The 17712-nt window shown below is 39.5% G+C and overlaps 1 protein-coding gene across 1 annotated transcript in view; it reads left to right on the plus strand.

Moving 5' to 3' along the window:
* LOC143039352 (uncharacterized) overlaps positions 1-17712 on the plus strand; it is a 31101-nt gene that overhangs the window by 6509 nt on the left and 6880 nt on the right. The window contains exons 2-4 of the mRNA XM_076209234.1: positions 7114-7288; positions 16138-16309; positions 16924-17148. Coding sequence (XP_076065349.1) covers positions 7114-7288; positions 16138-16309; positions 16924-17148 — 572 coding nt within the window. The remainder of the gene's footprint in view (positions 1-7113; positions 7289-16137; positions 16310-16923; positions 17149-17712) is intronic.

The raw sequence follows: 17712 nt of genomic DNA on the forward strand, positions 1-17712 counted from the left end.
GCGGGAAAGACGACGACGACGACGACGATGACGACAATGAAGACAACGACCTTGTCTAATTCCCACACATTCTCATTCATCGAACACGCCCAGATGTCGCCTCATAAATTCTCCTATGTTGTTAAACCCATTCTCTGGTGACAATTTGCATAATTGTTTTTTTTTCTGGATGTCCTACACGCACACACGTCTTTCAGACGTTTTTATGAACACACAACATACACGCACACACACGCACGCATACACACACGAACACATACGTGCACACACATAAATACCCTGTCTCCTTTGTCTTCTACCTTCAGGCAGTTTGTTTTAAACTGGTCTCGCTCTGAGTGTGTGTGTGTGTGTGTGTGTGTGTGTGTGTGTGTGTGTGTGCGCGCGTGTGTGTCCCTGTGTGTACGTGTTTGTGTCTACATCCGCAGGGCACTTTACAAAAGGATTACAAAAGCGGAGCATGCCGACAGGAGACCTTCGGTCCATAACTGGTTCGGATGCGAAAAAAAATATAATAACGATAAATGCATAAAAATATACAAATAAAATTATATTGATATAAATAATAACAAATAAAATAAATAAATGCACTTACTGAACTCACTACTCCCACCACAAACAGCAACAACAACAATAACAACAACAACCTTTTTTTTTTCTTCCACCACCTGGTCCAAATCAGCGTTCGTGGTATTTGCACCATCTGACGGGCCTCCGCCAGCTGGTTCATCTCTGTCCCCCTGGCCTCAGGCACCTGCATTGATCCTACGAACATTTTCAGAATAGTTCGATCAAATAACTTCCGCTGCTGCAATTGTATGCAGTAATTACATAATGACACATTCCTGGCAGTTCGTAAAGCGGTTCCTACAAGATCAATATTATTGCGCAATATTCCGTATTGTACAATATCATTGACGGTGTAGAGAGGGTATTTGATGTCTTCAATATATTATGTCATTCTTTGATGTCTTCAATATATTATGTCATTCTTCAATACCGTCTCTATGCCGTCAATAATATTGTACAATACGGAGTATTGCGCAATATTATTGATCATATAGGGTCCGCTTCATACAAACAAATATTTAGACTAGAATCTTGTTTAGAACTTGGCAAGTATAAAAAAATATTTATTGTTACAAAAACCTTTTTTAGAGGACACACAATATTCAAACTAAACGTTAGAATATATGCAGTGACATATTTATTACCACGTAATAAATTTTCCACTCGATGCATCGTTTTCTTTGACTTTGATGACGTCATGTCGTTTGATGGGCACAGTGGCGGAAAAATAAGATCCCAGGCGCTTGTGTGTGTGTGTGTGTGTATATATATATATATATATATATATATATATATAAATATATATAAATATATATAAATATATATATATATTTATTATGAACCAATTCACACCTCCAGGAAGAGCAGCAATAAAAATCGCGTTACATCTTAATGTTACATTCTGTTGCATCTCGTGGGCGGGAACGAAATGTTTTAAGCTTATTTCGGAAAATACCGAATTGTGACTACATTCTTTTTATTCATTATCCTTATTTTTCAGCCAAATTTCTGAATCATTCATGAGTCATTATTAACGGTTTCATCTTAGAACAAACTCAATGAAATGGATGTTTTGATTTCTTTTGTGCTTATCTGAATGAATATTAAAAATTCGAACTGTACTACACTGCACTGCCTCTGCAGGAAGTTTATTCCATTCATTTACTACACGGTTGGTGAAGTTGTTTCTACACATTTTCAAATTAAATATACTCCCTGACAGTTTAGGACCATTAATTCTTGTTTGATTCTCAGTTGGTGTGAAATTTTCGTCACTTTTGATGTTGTCAAATCCCTTTCGAATCTAAAGACCTGTATCAAATCACACCTCAGTCTACGCCTTTTTAGGTTAAAAATAGATTCACACGTTTTAGTCGATTTTCATATTTATATCTGATATTTGGAATCAGTTTTTTGGCTCTCCATTGTAACTGAAGATGACAACAATAATGACCCCCTCTCCCGCTCACCCTGACCCTCCGAAGGGAAGCGTAGGGAGATTGAAATGTCAACCTTATAGTCAAGTGCAATGAAGCCTAATTGGTAACTCTCATTCTCGCGCGGGACGCTGCTGCCAGATGCACGACTGTTTTCGTTTTTAGAATGACGGGTACCCCCCTTGCGTAGGTGTGTTCTAAAAGTGGGAGAGTGGGTCCCTTACCCCCAAAATTTAATGATAAGAACAAACGATTGATATAACTATTAGGAGTATTAACATGAGTGTTAATGTGAATGTTAGTATAATATCCTTGTATATTGTTGACATAATTTAATGTGCATTAACAGAATTAACTCTTCAATGAATCCGCGTTGACTACAATTACCATCTGTCAACTATTCATCCCCCCAAACTGTTACCCCCCACTCATCCCCCCTACTCATCCTTTATCCCCCCACAGGCACACACAGCTGTCACCCCAGGCTCTCCCCCCTCCCCCCTCCCCCCATGCACACACATAGATATCCCCCCTTCTACTTCCCCTCCCCCCACACATAGATATCCCCCTCCTCTCACCCTTCCCCTCTCCCCCCACACACATAGATATTCCCCCCTCCTCCCCCCTTTCCCCTCTCCCGCCATCCTAAGTCAGGTTTGTATATTTCTGGCACTGTACCGGGAGTGTCTGGGACAATTGTGACCTTATAAGGTCAAAGGTTGTGACGTAGAAATCTACGACCGGAAGTGGTGAATGATGAATGATTATAATTTATTTTATATTATTTGTTTTTGTTTTGTTATCATTTGTCTGTTTGATTTTCGTTTATTATTAGTTATATGTCAATTTACTATTATTTACTATTTAACTGTTTGTTTATTATTTAACTATACCTATGCATTTATTTATGTATTTAATTTGTTATTTAAATTATTATAGTTTTTATTGATTAATTTATTATTATTATTTTTTTTTTTTTGCATCCTACCTAGATATGGACCAAATGGTCTCCTGTCGGCATGCTCCGCCTTTGTAATCCTTTGTAATCCTTTGTAGTTGATAAAGATGTCATCTCAATAGGGGGAATTATCGGGTAATAAATATTGTAATCTTTGTCTTGATAATTGACCCAATTTTAGGGGTGATGGAGATAAATTGTTACGAAAATGACAAAACAAACACGTCTCTAAGACAACTTATTCACGTCTTGAAGGTACGTTTTGGTCGTTACGACAATCGCTCAACGATGATCGTTCATAGCTCAACGATGATCGTCAAGCGATTGTCTAGAACACTAATTCTTTGTTTTTGAATTATAAGTCTCTTTTCCCTCAAGCAACTGCCACTAGAGTCGCTAGAAAACAAATTAATTAGTGCTCTAGAGCATCGTTTCACGATCATCGTTGAGCCACGAATGATAATCGTTCAACGATAATCGTATCGAACAAAACGCGCTTTTAACGTACTAAAAGCCTAGAAGACATACTTGAACTAGGAGACTAGGAATTCGTTAGAAATCTAAGAAGAATTCGTCTGAATTTAGCCAGAACAAAATATGTGAAGATCACCACAGTACATTTGGAGTGAAAATTAACGTAATACGTAGATAACACAATTATAATAATACATGATAACATATCTCTATCGACTGAGCGTAAAGGCCATTTTCCATTTATCATTTCATTGAATTATCCATATTGATTATTTAGCTAGTTATTCAATCCTTTATTTGTTAGATTTGTTGTCCTAATTTCTTTCATCGTTTACAGTAATTATATATATATATATATATATATATATATATATATATATATATATATATATATATATATATATATATATAATCATTTTTTTATATGTTAGATTTCATTTTTTTAATTCTTAATTTTAATTTTCATCTCTTATATATTCATCAGATGCACTTACGATTATCACAGACTAGAAAACCATGGGTATGAAATGGGTAGGAGTGGATATGCCTTTGGCTACCTCCCACGTAAGGAAGAAAAAAATCATTGTTTGTACGTCTTATTATTTTTATTTTATTTTTATTTATTTATTCATTTATTTATTTATTTATTTATTCATTTTTTATCTTTACTCCGGAGATGTCGTAGCGATTGTGTGATTCAGTGCCAGCCGCGAGACGAAACAAGTGCCAGCTGCTCCGTAGATGGAGGCACTGCGAACAGAAATTCATAAGGTCGGTCGACACTGCGTTTCACGCTCGCCTTTGTTCCAGTCACGATCTTGCCGGGAATAAACTGATTTTATCATCAGTTTATGTTAATATGTTGTGTTATTTGCATATTTGGTATGAAATATTAATTTGTTTTTTATCTACATGAATAAATGGATCTGTTTAATAATACGCATTTTTTTTAAATTCGAATCGAATTTTCTTTTTATGAGTTGTATCATAAGCAAGACACGAATGTGGTCGTTAGTGCGTGCGTGCGTATGTGTGTGTGTGGGTATATGTCTGTGTGTGTGCACGCGAGTTTATAACTCTCTCTCTCTCTCTCTCTCTCTCTCTCTCTCTCTCTCTCTCTCTCTCTCTCTCTCTCTCTCTCTCTCTCTCTCTCTCTCTCTCTCTCTCTCTCTCTCTCTCTCTCTCTCTCTCTCTCTCTCTCTCTCTCTCTCTCTCTCTCTCTCTCTCTCTCTCTCAATCTCTCACACACATGCACAAACACTCATACACACACGTACACGCGCACGCACACACACATACACACACACAAACACTCATACACACACAAACATAGACATACAACCACAAATACACACGCATAAACACACGCACACACACACACACACACACACACACACACACACACACACACACACACACACACGTACACAAACAAACACTCATACACACACAAACACAGACACACAACCACAAATACACACACATACACACACACACACACACACACACACACACACACACACACACACACACACACACACACACACACACACACACACACACACACACATATGGGGCTTGTGCGTGTGTGACCTGAGGTCTGTAGGGTCCATCCTTTCTAGACAACGAATCACTCGACCGTGACATGACCTGGGTCACGCCTACGTCACGCGGTCACGTCACGTGCGTTCGTGCGTTTGTTGTTACGGGAAGACGTTCAAACCCTCGTATGAGCTTTAGTGAGCGATTGTACGCTGTCAGAGTCCAAGACTGGTAATAGTGATATGGTTTAACGTCCCCAGCCCCCTATGGGAAGGCTAGAACGATGCCCCTCACAGAGGACTTTCGTAGCGTGGAATTTAATGAACCATGACCTTGGATTCATCTTCACCGGTGGCAGGATTCGAACTGCCATCCCCTCGACCCTCGCCGCAAGTAACGACGCCCTAACCCGTTCAGCAATGATTGTGAATGCAGAATATATATGATACAAACAATAATGCTAATAATAATGATATAAAGAATAAAGATAACAATGATGATAATAATAATAGTAATAATGATGATAATATTGACATTAATGACATTAGTGATAATATAACGATAATAATTATATTAATAATATTTATAGTAATTGTAACAGTAATAATGAAAGTATGTAAATAAATAAATAGATTAATAAAAATTAATTACTGCACTAGAGTTATTGTCTGGACTGATCAAAACCGGCTGGCGTTAGATTTTTTATGCTAGGCTTTGATCTGGCTTTATCTAGAAAGTGCACAGTTAATTTTCCTAAGTATAACCAAAGAAGTTGGCAAGATTCTCTATCCTAATGGTTGGAAGTGAAAGGTAGTTAATTGTGGCTCTTGACACACACACACACACACACACACACACACACACACACACACATTCGACTCGATGGCTCAGTTGGCAGAGTTCCCGGCCGCCACTACGACGGTCCGGGTTCGAATCTCCCCCAGGGCTGAAATAATTTCAGTATCGCTGCGCTGCGGGTCGTTACTCCAACTCTCGTGGGCGGGGAGTTGGGTGTGTGTGCGTGCGTGTGAGGTCACAGCATTACCCATAGATCGGTTATATATGAGCTCTGAGCTCTCTTCCTGGAGGGAAATAGCTGTCGATCACGAGTCCAACACGTGATTCAAGACCATGGTGAATCATACACACACACACACACACACATAAGTAATTGAAAGAGGGCAACCCGGTAGGTAAGGGGGTTGCACATCTTCAAGCTTTGTGTATGTACGTGTGTGTGTGTGTGTACGTGTGTGTGTGTGTGTGTGTGTGTGTGTGTGTGTGTGTGCATTTACTTAATTGGAGTATACAGCAACGCTCGTGAGGTCTCGTGTCTTATTCATCAACTCATGAGAAAAAGGTCCTGAGTTCGAGCCCTGGGACCCGCTAAGGGTTTGTTGCGTTTGATACCGACCGCCCTGGCCAGGCGGGGAGGTGACACAACGTCGGCCTAAATAAACCAGCGGCTCGCCACAACTGACAGGGCTTTGCCCCACCACCGGTTCCTCAGCTGAGTTGTATTTTTATTTTCCAATTATATTTAGATTTTAAATCATGTATTGTTCTAGCTTGGCAGTGTGTGTGTGTGTGTGTGTATGTGTGTGTGATTCGCCATGGTCTTGGATCACGTGTTGGACTCGTGATCGACAGCTATTTACTCTCCAGGAGGAGAGCTCAGAGCTCATATATGACCGATCTATGGGTAATGCTGTGACCTTACACGCACACACACACACACACACACACACACACACACACACACACACACACACACACACACACACACACACACACACACACACACACACACACACACACACACACAACTCCCCGCCCACGAGAGTTGGAGTAACGACCCGCAGCGCAGCGATACTGAAATTATTTCAGCCCTGGGCGGGATTCGAACCCGGACCGCCGTAGTGACAGCCGGGAACTCTGAGCACTTTGCCACGAGTGCGTGTACGTGTGTGTGTGTGTGTGTGTGTGCGTGTGTAAGTCCATGTCCATATATGCATATTCATATTACTCTTATGAGATAAAAAAAAAACACACACACATTTCCTGTCATTTCCACTATGTAACTTGTGTTCTATGCCAATTCTTACATCCCAGCTCACGTGCAAACGTTCTTTGCAGTGTCAAGAATGGAGGGGAGTATCTGCGCATGCGCGCGCAAGATGCTGCTGCTGCTGGGGGTCATTCTCCTCGCCGCGCGGGACGTCCACTGCTCGGTGCGGGTTCCCGGCAACGTTCCCAAGAAACCCTCGGTGGACGAGGCCATAGCGTCCTGCGAGTCTGCACAGGCCATTGAGTGAGTACTCTCTTTTTTCTCTCTTTTTCTCTCTCTCTTTTCTCTCTCTATATCTTTCTCTTTTCTCTCCTATCTCTCTCTTTTTCTCTCTTTTTCTCTCTCTCTTTTCTCTTTATATCTTTCTCTTTTTCTCTCCTATATCTCTCTCTTTTTCTCTCTCGTTTTCTTTCTATCTGTCTGTCTCTCTCTTTCTCTTTAAGAAAAGAGCGTCGGAGAGAGTCATCCCCCTCCCGTTCGACTTTTGTTTATTTATCAGTTTATTTCGATATTTATTTGTTTGTTTGCTTATTTATTAATTCGTTTATTCATTTCTTGGCTTACTTATTAATCTATGTATCTATTTATTTAATTTGTTATATATTTATTCATTCATTCATCTATCTGTTTATTAATTCATCTATTTATTTGAAAGTTGAAGAGAGGTAGCGGGGAAGCGTAGTGGTCTGATGGTCAGAGTGGTCGTTTCGTAGTCTCTGCCAGAGTCGCCCACGTGACTCTCGAGACAATTTAGCGCTTAAAGGTTAACTGAGAACGTTTTTTTTATTTCATGTATGAAAATATAACTTAGAAGTTAGAACACTAAAATGCACTTTTCTGGCATTTCATAGTCTTGCTTTTGTCCAAATAGCATGATCTTAAATGTTGGTCACTGATACAGTAAATGTGGTTGGTCACTTTCTTTACTTCCTCTCTTATTTCGTCTATAGTCTGGTTTCTGCTACACCGAATTCACACACATATTTTTCCGTATTCATTTTATTCATTCACTCGTCTACTCATTTATTTTTGTTTTCAGACATCAGTTTAAAGGTTAAAGGAGAAGGTTTTGGGTTTATTTTTTTGTTATTCCACGTATGAAAATATAACTTAGAAGTTAGAACACTAAAATGCACGTTTCTATCATTTTATAGTCTTGCTTTTGTCCAAATAGCATGATCTTAAATGTGCCTGATAGCAGACGAACTTTTCAATGTCGTGGTTACATTTTCCACCGCTAGGGCAACTGATGACGTCAGTAGTGTTGTTTACATTCTCGGACATGGCCACGAACACGATGGGGATTTCACATCGAGTGAAGAAGATTTATCGGATTTTGGATGCCCTTTCGTGTTCCAATGTGGGTACGGTACAAGGATACATGTACGAAGCAGTTCGGATATCCAAACAAGACTCAACTGACGAGGAACATGTCGAGAGTGAGGAATCTTAAGAGGATAAACGCCAAGAACGAGCAGGAAATAAGGACTGGTGAGTTCGTCGGAATGCATTACTACATGCACGCTTTACATACATAAATGCACACCAGCAATAACACATCACACCAGACCAGGCACATGATTTCGTTGGTTTGTCATCAGACGTGCGGATGAAGGGTTGAAGGCATGGAATGGTAGGTCTTATTCTCTGCTCGTTCTGGGCGTTCATCCTCTGAAGATTCCTCGTTCTCGACATCTTCTTCTTCAGTTGAGTCTTGTTTGGATATCCGAATTGGTTCGTAAGTGTATCCTTGTACCGTACCCACATTGGAAACACGAGAGGGCATCCAAATCCAATAAATCTTCTTTACTCGATGTGAAATCCCCATCGTGTTTGTTGTCATGTCCGAGAATGTAAACAACACTACCGACGTCATCAGTTGCCCTAGCGGTGGAAAATGTAACTACGACATTGAAAAGTTCGTCTGCTATCAGGCACATTTAAGATCATGCTATTTGGACAAAAGCAAGACTATAAAATGCTATAAATGTGCATTTTAGTGTTCTAACTTCTAAGTTATATTTTCATACGTGGAATAACAAAAAAATAAACCCAAAACCTTCTCATTTAACCTTTAAACTGATGTCTGAAAAAAATAAGAATAAATGAGCAGACAAGTAAATGAATAAAATGAATACGGAAAAATATGTGTGTGAATTCGGCGTAGCAGAAACCACTCTATAGACGAAATAAAAGAGGAAGAAAAAAAGTGACCAACCACATTTACTGTATCAGTAACCAACCACATTCTCGGCATGAACTGCGTCGGTGCACAAGTGCGGGTCGCCCAGTCATCCCAAACTAACTCCAAGTAACTAAGCTAGACTAGGGCTAAAGCGGATTGAAACTGAGACCTTGTGTGTGTATGTGTGTGTGTGTGTATGTATGTGTGTGTGTGTGGTTCTGTGTCAGTGATTCACCATGGTCTTGGATCACGTGTTGGTCTCGTGATCGACAGATATTTCCCTCCCGGAAGAGAGCTCAGAGCTCATATATGACCGATCTATGGGTAATGATGTGACCTTACACGCACACACACACACACACACACACACACACACACACACACACACACACACACACACACACACACACACACACACACACCTCCACACCCACGAGAGTTGGAGTAACGACTCGCAGCGCAGAGATACTGAAATTGTCTCAGCCCTGATCGGGATTCGAACCTGGACCTCCGTAGTAGAGGCCGGGAACTCTACCAACCGCGCCATCGAGTTATGTATGTATGTGTGTGTGGTTCTATGTGTGTGTATGTATGTGCACGTGGTTCTGTGTGTGTGTGTGTGTGTGTGTGTGTGTGTGTGTGTGTATGTATGTGCGTGTGTTGACACTGAAAAGAATCTCATGCCGTCAGGAAGACGAATCCGAGTCTGTTTCACTTCTAAGTACCACATCGGTCGACGTCTTTTGCCGGATATGTCTTTGTTGACGTCGGAAATTTGCGACACACTTACGAGACACTTACGAGGTCGTCATGGATCCGATCACATCGCAAGTCTACGACCTAGAAAGATACCACTCCCACAGCTCCTAACAAGCAGAGCTGGGCGCGTTACCGTCAATGCGTTACCGAAAAATCTGGGGGTGCGTTACCGTCAATGTGTTACTGATTCTAATTTCCTGAAAACTGATTTTGATGAAAAAAAAAAAATGGAGAAGTATTTACTTCCTACGCATATTCTCAATAAGATAATACCTAAACATTAATATTCCCTATTTTAAAACATAAAATAAACATGGATGGGCACTTGCGTTAGTAACGCACTGCCTGTACGGCGGTAACGCGCCCGGCTCTGCTAACAGGCCATCTGGGGTGGTGGTGGTGTGGGGGGGGGGAATGTGCGTTGTTCGTGGCCTCACTGACCATATCATTTAGCAAATGCTCCACATGCCACGTGTGTCTGGGCAACCCACACATGTCCTCAACCTACCCGCATCTCCGACGACGCGTGACAGCGACCATCTGGGACGGCGTAGGAGCAGCTGGGGATAGCCAGAATAAAGACAGATTCTTCGGGATGGTCATCAGCCCAGAGCACTCGATTTTAGATCAAAACACACGCCGGCAAACAGAATAAAATCAACAAAGAGCGTCACTTCTCCTGTTCCTTCAGACGGGATTCTTGCCTCAGCTGCGGTTGGCCATGGGGTGAAATGGGGGTTAATGGGGTGTAGTGAACGCCCTCCCCAATCTCGATAGTCAGATTGACTATGAGTTCACATGGTTTTATACCGTCGTTGGTCGAGCGGTGTAAGGCGGGTGTCTTGGAAGTTTGGGTCCAGATACAGCGGGTTCGATTCCCGTGCGCCATTGTTAAGGATTGTCTGATATATATATATATACTGTATATATATATATATATATATATATATATATATATAATATGTATGCGTATGTATATATAATATATAATATATGCGTATATACATGTGTGTATATGTGTGCATATATATATATATATATATATATATATATATTTGTGTATGTGTGTGTGTGTGTGTGTATTTACCTAGTTTTATTTACCTAGTTGCATTTTACTGGACTGGAGCTATGCTTGTGTTGACCCGTTTTTGTATCTCTCTACATCTAGTTTGCTTTTGAATTCGTATATATTTCTGGCATTAATTGTTTCACTGTTCAATTTGTTCCAGACGTCAATCACACTGTGTGTGAAACTGTTCTTTTTCAAGTCTCTTCTGTAACTCTTCCTTTAGTTTCTTTGCGTGCCCTCGTGTGTGTGTGTGTATTCACCTTGGTCTTTGGATCATGTGTTAGACTCGTGATCGACAGCTATTTCCCTCCCGTAAGAGAGCTCAGAGCTCGTATGACCGATCTATGGGTAATGCTATGATCTTTCACACACACACACACACACAACTCCCCGCCCACGAGAGTCAGAGTAACGACCCAAAGCGCAGCGATACCGAAATAATTTTGGTCCTGGGCAGGATTTGAACCAGGTACTGCGAGCACCCCCGTACTTTGCAGTCCAGTGCTCTACCAACTGCGCCACCGAGAGAGAGAGAGAGAGAGAGAGAGAGAGAGAGAGAGAGAGAGAGAGAGAGTGTGTGTGTGTGTGTGTGTGTGTGTGTGTGTGTGTGTGTGTGTGTGTGTGTGTGTGTGTGTGTGTGTGTGTGTGGGTGGGTGGGTGGGTGTGGGTGTAAAATATTGTTTTTATGCAGTCTGAGTAATTACTGTATGGGGAGTAAATGTTAAGATGTCACTTTTGACTTGTGTGCATGGAAAGGAACAGTCGCCGGTTGCCGGTGGGTGTTGGACCATGGACTTTGTAGTCGTGAGGAGGCGACCCATCCTAGTCACCAGGTCTCATGTCGATCCTAACCGTCGGACATTACTTCGAACCTAACCTGAATGTGGATATTCTGACCGTGAAGAAGGTGGCTTGCTTATGAATTAATTAATTTATCTCTCTATTTACTCGTTTATTGTCTTGTTTCACAGTTTAAGATATTTTTAATGAAAATCTGATTACCGTAAATGATTACCCACTTTCTGTATAGACCGAAACGCTCCCCACCAATCAGGATGCAGGGATTTCACCATAGTGGGCGTGGCTTAATTGTGCGCGTGTCATTAACCCCTCCCTGTTCCGTTGGGCCATTGTCCAGTCCCGGACATCCGGTCAGTGGCGTTTGTGACCTGTGGAAACAGGTCAGGGCTTTGTTTCCCATTGTTTTCAACCTTGCCCGTACTGCTGTCAATTCTCGTCACCGCAAGAGACCATAAAGCTTACACTAGGCAGTTCCATGCCCGTTACCATCTGTCATCCCTATCCATAAAGTTATCTAACCTTTTCTTAAAACAAGTTATGTCAGCGCTCACTATATGATTACTAAGTCTATTCCATTTGTTAACCACGCTGTCGGTAAACCAGTTTTTGCCTATATCCTTCTTAAATCTAAATGTGTTCAAAATGTTGTCGACATGACGTCATTTATGTGCTGAAAGTGTCGTCGATATGACGTGACCCATGTGGTGAAAAGGTGTCGACATGACGTCATCAAGATGCTGGAAATATCGTCGATATGACGTCACATAGACATAAGACTTTCGGCTATTTCGGACCCGGTCAGGGCGATGTGTTGAAGTATAGGATCATCGAAGAGTAGAGAACATTCTATTATTCAAATAAAATGGCCTGGCGACAGCCATATTAAGTATAAGTATATATCATACTTGCATATTGGTTCTTAACTTGTAGATAGGTAAATCTTAACTTCCTAATCAATGTAGATGTTTTCCTTAGCTGAATAAACTCGTTTGGCGAAAATTTGAATGATTTATTGATTTCTTAGTTAATGGAATAAGCTTCCCTCATAGGTTGTGTTAATTATTACATTTCAGAGTCTTTCATATTCAATTAGTGAGGCACCTCAGCAATATGCCTCCATTTATATACAATTTTACTTCCTTTTATTGTGTTCATTTACTTATTTGTCGACACTCGAACTTGTCATAGATCAAATGGTCTTCAGGCTGCACGTTTTAGCGTTAGAGCCCATTGTAATCGCATTGTATATGAAGGTATAAAAACGTAATATGACTGGATATTGCACCATGCATACCATTGCGTTGATTGCTGAGTGTGCCAATGTCGCTTTGTGTGTAGGGGGACGGTGTTGACGTCATGTCGCTTCTCTCTCTCTCTCTCTCTCTCTCTCTCTCTCTCTCTCTCTCTCTCTCTCTCTCTCGTTCTTGACAAATTTATTTATTCAGTCATTTATTTATTGACTTATCATTAATCAATTGATTTTATTTGCTTATTCAATTACTGATTTGTTTGTCTACTTATTAATGTATTCGATCGCTCAATTATTTATCTTTGGGGATAGTAAACAAGAATGAGAGAGTAAGTAGTAAGTGTAGATGAGTAATAACATAATTATTATACGTGGCTCTGGTCCGAGGGGATGTCACAAATGGGAGGAGAGAGAGAGAGATAAAACAGAGTCGACTTATGGTCCTTTCTACACCATCTGTCTACCCACCATTACAGCAACGCCATCTGTGTGTACACAGCTGCAATTTATCTATTTGATGTAAATGTTATTTGAAAAATATTGAGAGCTGAGGAAATTTATTTATTCGGTTTTGCTTTTAATGTGAAGTTTGAAAATACACCTTAAAAATTTTTTGTATGCAAGAAGTTATTGTTGAAAGTTAGACATCTAGTCACGTGACTTGAGGCAGCAATGACGTCATGTCGCTATGATCCTCAACGGATGCTAGTCATTGCTTCGGATGTTGACTTATTATCATTATTATAATTGTCTTTATTTTTATTGTCATTATGATCTCTTTATGATTGTTATTGTTATTATTAGTTGTATTGTTGTTATTAAGGTTATCATTTTAATTATCTTATTATTATTATTATCATTATCATTATTATTATTATTATTATTATTATTATTATTATTATTATTATTATTATTATTATTATTATTATTATTATCATTACCATTATTATTATTATCATTGTTATTGTCGTTATTATTATTATCATTGCTATTGTCGTTATCATTATTGTTATTATTATTACTTTAGTTAATCCTTTCGCTACGTCATGCGGCTGCAGTCGTTGATGCTGTCTCCCGCCAGGCGATTCTATTCAGGCGTGGGGAACACCTCCCCCCTTTCAGCGACGAAAGCATCAAACACAATCATGTGAACATCCATCACCAGCCTTATTGTTTTCACTTCTTCCCAGTCTCGTGGGAAAGTGGTATACGTTGTGGTAGTGGTGGCAGTGGTGGTGATGATTGTGATGGAATTGGTAGCGGTGGTGGTTGTGGTAGTGGTGGTGGTGGCGTTGGAGGAGTGGGAAGAGGAGGTGTATGAGCCGTTAAGCAGTCTTTTTGCCGGGGAAAGCCGCAAGATAACAAACACGGAATAATGAAGTATCTTATGGCTTACTGTTGAGATCACCTCAGTATAGAAAACATAAAACAGGGAGCATTTTAATTCAACCTTTTTACGCTGCGCGTTTTTTCTCTCGACTGAATAAAATTACCTGACGGCACCTACAACAAATATATAAGTTCTAGAACTTTCTGTAAAAGAACAATACAATCGTCTGGGACTACAACCAGAATAAAATCACAAAAGTAGTTCCTGAACACGACACTTTTAAACGACAGAAGTCGTTGCAGAACTATTTTATTCAATTAAGCAAAACTCGCCGCTGTCTTCGTTATGTTGAAAAACTGAAATGATAAATCTACGATGTTTGTCAAAATTGATCGTAGAGTTCATTATTCCTTCGTTACGCTTACGATTTTCATGTAATGTCGTTTATAGTGTCACTTTATATATGCGTAGTGGTTATTTTCTTCTTGTTATATAGATTTGGGTAGGTGGATAGTACCGAGTTAGGGAGGGTGGTGGTGCAGAATTAGTGGTGGTGATGCCGCCCTGGCCAAGCGGGGAGGCGACCCAGACATCGGCCTTAAAAAAAAAAAAAAAAAAAAAAAAAAACAGCGGCTTGCAGCAACTGACAGGGCTTGCCCCACCAGAGGTTTCTCACTTCCAAAACAGTGACGTCAGCCCCTGTAATTCATAAGAGTATATGAACATAAGAATAGAGGAGACTGCAAGAGACCATAAGGCCTACACTAGGTAGTTCCATGTCCCTTACCTCCTGTCATCCCTATTCATAGACTTATCTCAAATTCTCTTAAGACCACCAATAGTTACTCAGTCTATTCCATTCGTTAACTACACTATAGGTAAACCAGCTCTTGCTTATTTCCTTCTTTTCCATTTACCCATTAATATTACATCGTCCACGTACAGTACATAATTATCATATAGTCATTACTGTTTTATTTAATTTATTTATTATTATTATTATTATTATTATTATTATTATTATTATTATTATTATTATTATTATTATTATTATCGTTATTAATAATAATAATAATAATAATAGTAATTATTATTATTATTACTATTATTATAATTATCATTATTATAATTATTATTATTATTACTATTATTATTATTATTATTATTATTATATATATATATATATATATTTTTTTTTTTTTTTTTTTTTATTGGTGTTCTTGGTATTGCTGTTGTATTTCTTTATTCATTTATTTCCGTTTCTTAACATTATTATTACTATCATTCTATTTATTAATTATCTTATATAATTATTTATCGATTTTTATTATTGGTTTTCTTGGTAATGCTGTTGCATTTCTTTATTCGTTTATTTCGGTTTCTTAACGTTATTATTATCATTTTATTTATTAATCTATTTTATTTATTTGTTTATTTTTACTGTATTTATTTATCAATTCTATTTTATCCATTTATGTATTTATTTATTTATTGTTGCTGTATTTATTTATCAGTTTTATTTTATCCATTTATTTATTCATATATTTATTTTTACTGTATTTATTTATCAATTTTATTTTATCCATTTATTGATTGATTTATTCTTTTTTTTATTTATTTATTCATCTATTTATTTATTTATTCATTTATTTTTTGCGGTACGTGTGATTATATAACACCGTGACTACTCCCACTGCAGCTACGTGAACCCAGGGCAGCGGAGCACAGTCAGGGATGCAGTCGTCCTCGAGATGTGCCGGAAGGGCTCCTCCCACGTCATCCTCGACCCGACCCTGAAGCAATTCTCGGTCTTCCTCCTCCACCGCGACAACTTCGACCCCGAGGTCAAGTGGCACTCGGGCGATGCCACGGTGAGTTCCTCCTTCGGGTTTCCTCGAACTCAAGTGAGTCCCTCCTTCGGGTTTCCTCTTGATAGCGTATTGGTTTACGTCACTGTAACTTTGTTATGGGTTAGCTGGGTTCGAATCCTCGGCTCGTCCACGTTTCAGTTTCCAACGGATGCCTCCATCGAGCGATTCTCAGTCTCGACTGCGATGGCATGGAATTAAAAGTGATTTGTGGTTGAATATGTATATATATATATATATATATATATATATAATATATACATATGTATATATATTGCAGAAACCACAGGGAAATTAAAGTCGGAATACTGAACGTTTTCAGTATTCCGACTTTAATTTCCCTGTGTTTTCTGCAATATTTTTTCGTCACGCGTTATTATGATTATTTTTGCATATGTATGTATATATATATATATATATATATATATATATATATATATATACATGCATATATATATATATATATATTGGTGATAACAAGACAGCCTATTGAACTACATCGGTTCCAAAAGACCAAACGAAAATAAACAAACACGTACACACACAAACAAACAAAAAACCCACAAACAACTAAAATTAAATGAACAAACGTACACACAACCCCTCTCCGCCCACAGGACGTGATCAACGACAAATACTTCTTCGTGAACGAAGTGGCAACGCTGAAGGAAACTGGCTACAAGTGGTACAGCCTTGGCTACCCGATGTGGCCCCTCCCCCATCAGGCAGTGAGCGTCTCTACAGGCAGGTCCTCCCTCTTCGGCAGGAGAAAGGAAGATGATTGGCCCAACTACGGCCTCGCCACGCCCATCTACTTCGCTTCCAACTCCTGGAGGAACCAGGTGGGTTCTTCCTCTGATGCTGTGGTTCCCAAACTTTTTTCTGTCATTTCCCCCCTGCACCCAGTTCAACCATCCAGATTTCCCCCTTCATGTGTATGAGGGAAAGAGTAGCTAAAACACACTGCGACTATTTACCAATTTATTTTTCAAATGTACATATATACTGATAAACAGGTATTCTCTCTCTCTCTCTCTCTCTCTCAGACATGAGAAAATTCATCTGAGATTTTCTTAGTTAGTAGGTAGTGTAATTATTTCCCCCCTGGTAGGTTCAGATTTCCCCCCAGGGGGAAATTTCCCCCAGTTTGGGAACCACTGCTCTAATGCATTCGATACTCTTTAGGTACGTTGTGCCCCGGTGCGATCATCGTTGAACGATTATCGCACCGGGCACAACGTACCTGTAGGGGTCCCACGGAGAAGAATGAAATCGTCTGGAGGCAGCAGAATTAAAAGGAAAAGTGCCAACAGGCACGGAAGGGGTGAAGTGATTATTTTTATTTAGACAATATAAAGTTATCTGTAGATAAGGCCTCTCTCTCTCTCTCTCCTCTCACTTTTTCT

The sequence above is a fragment of the Oratosquilla oratoria genome, chromosome 26, assembly GCF_046742065.1.
Source record: "Oratosquilla oratoria isolate Oo_2021 chromosome 26, ASM4674206v1, whole genome shotgun sequence".
NCBI lineage: Eukaryota > Metazoa > Arthropoda > Malacostraca > Stomatopoda > Squillidae > Oratosquilla > Oratosquilla oratoria.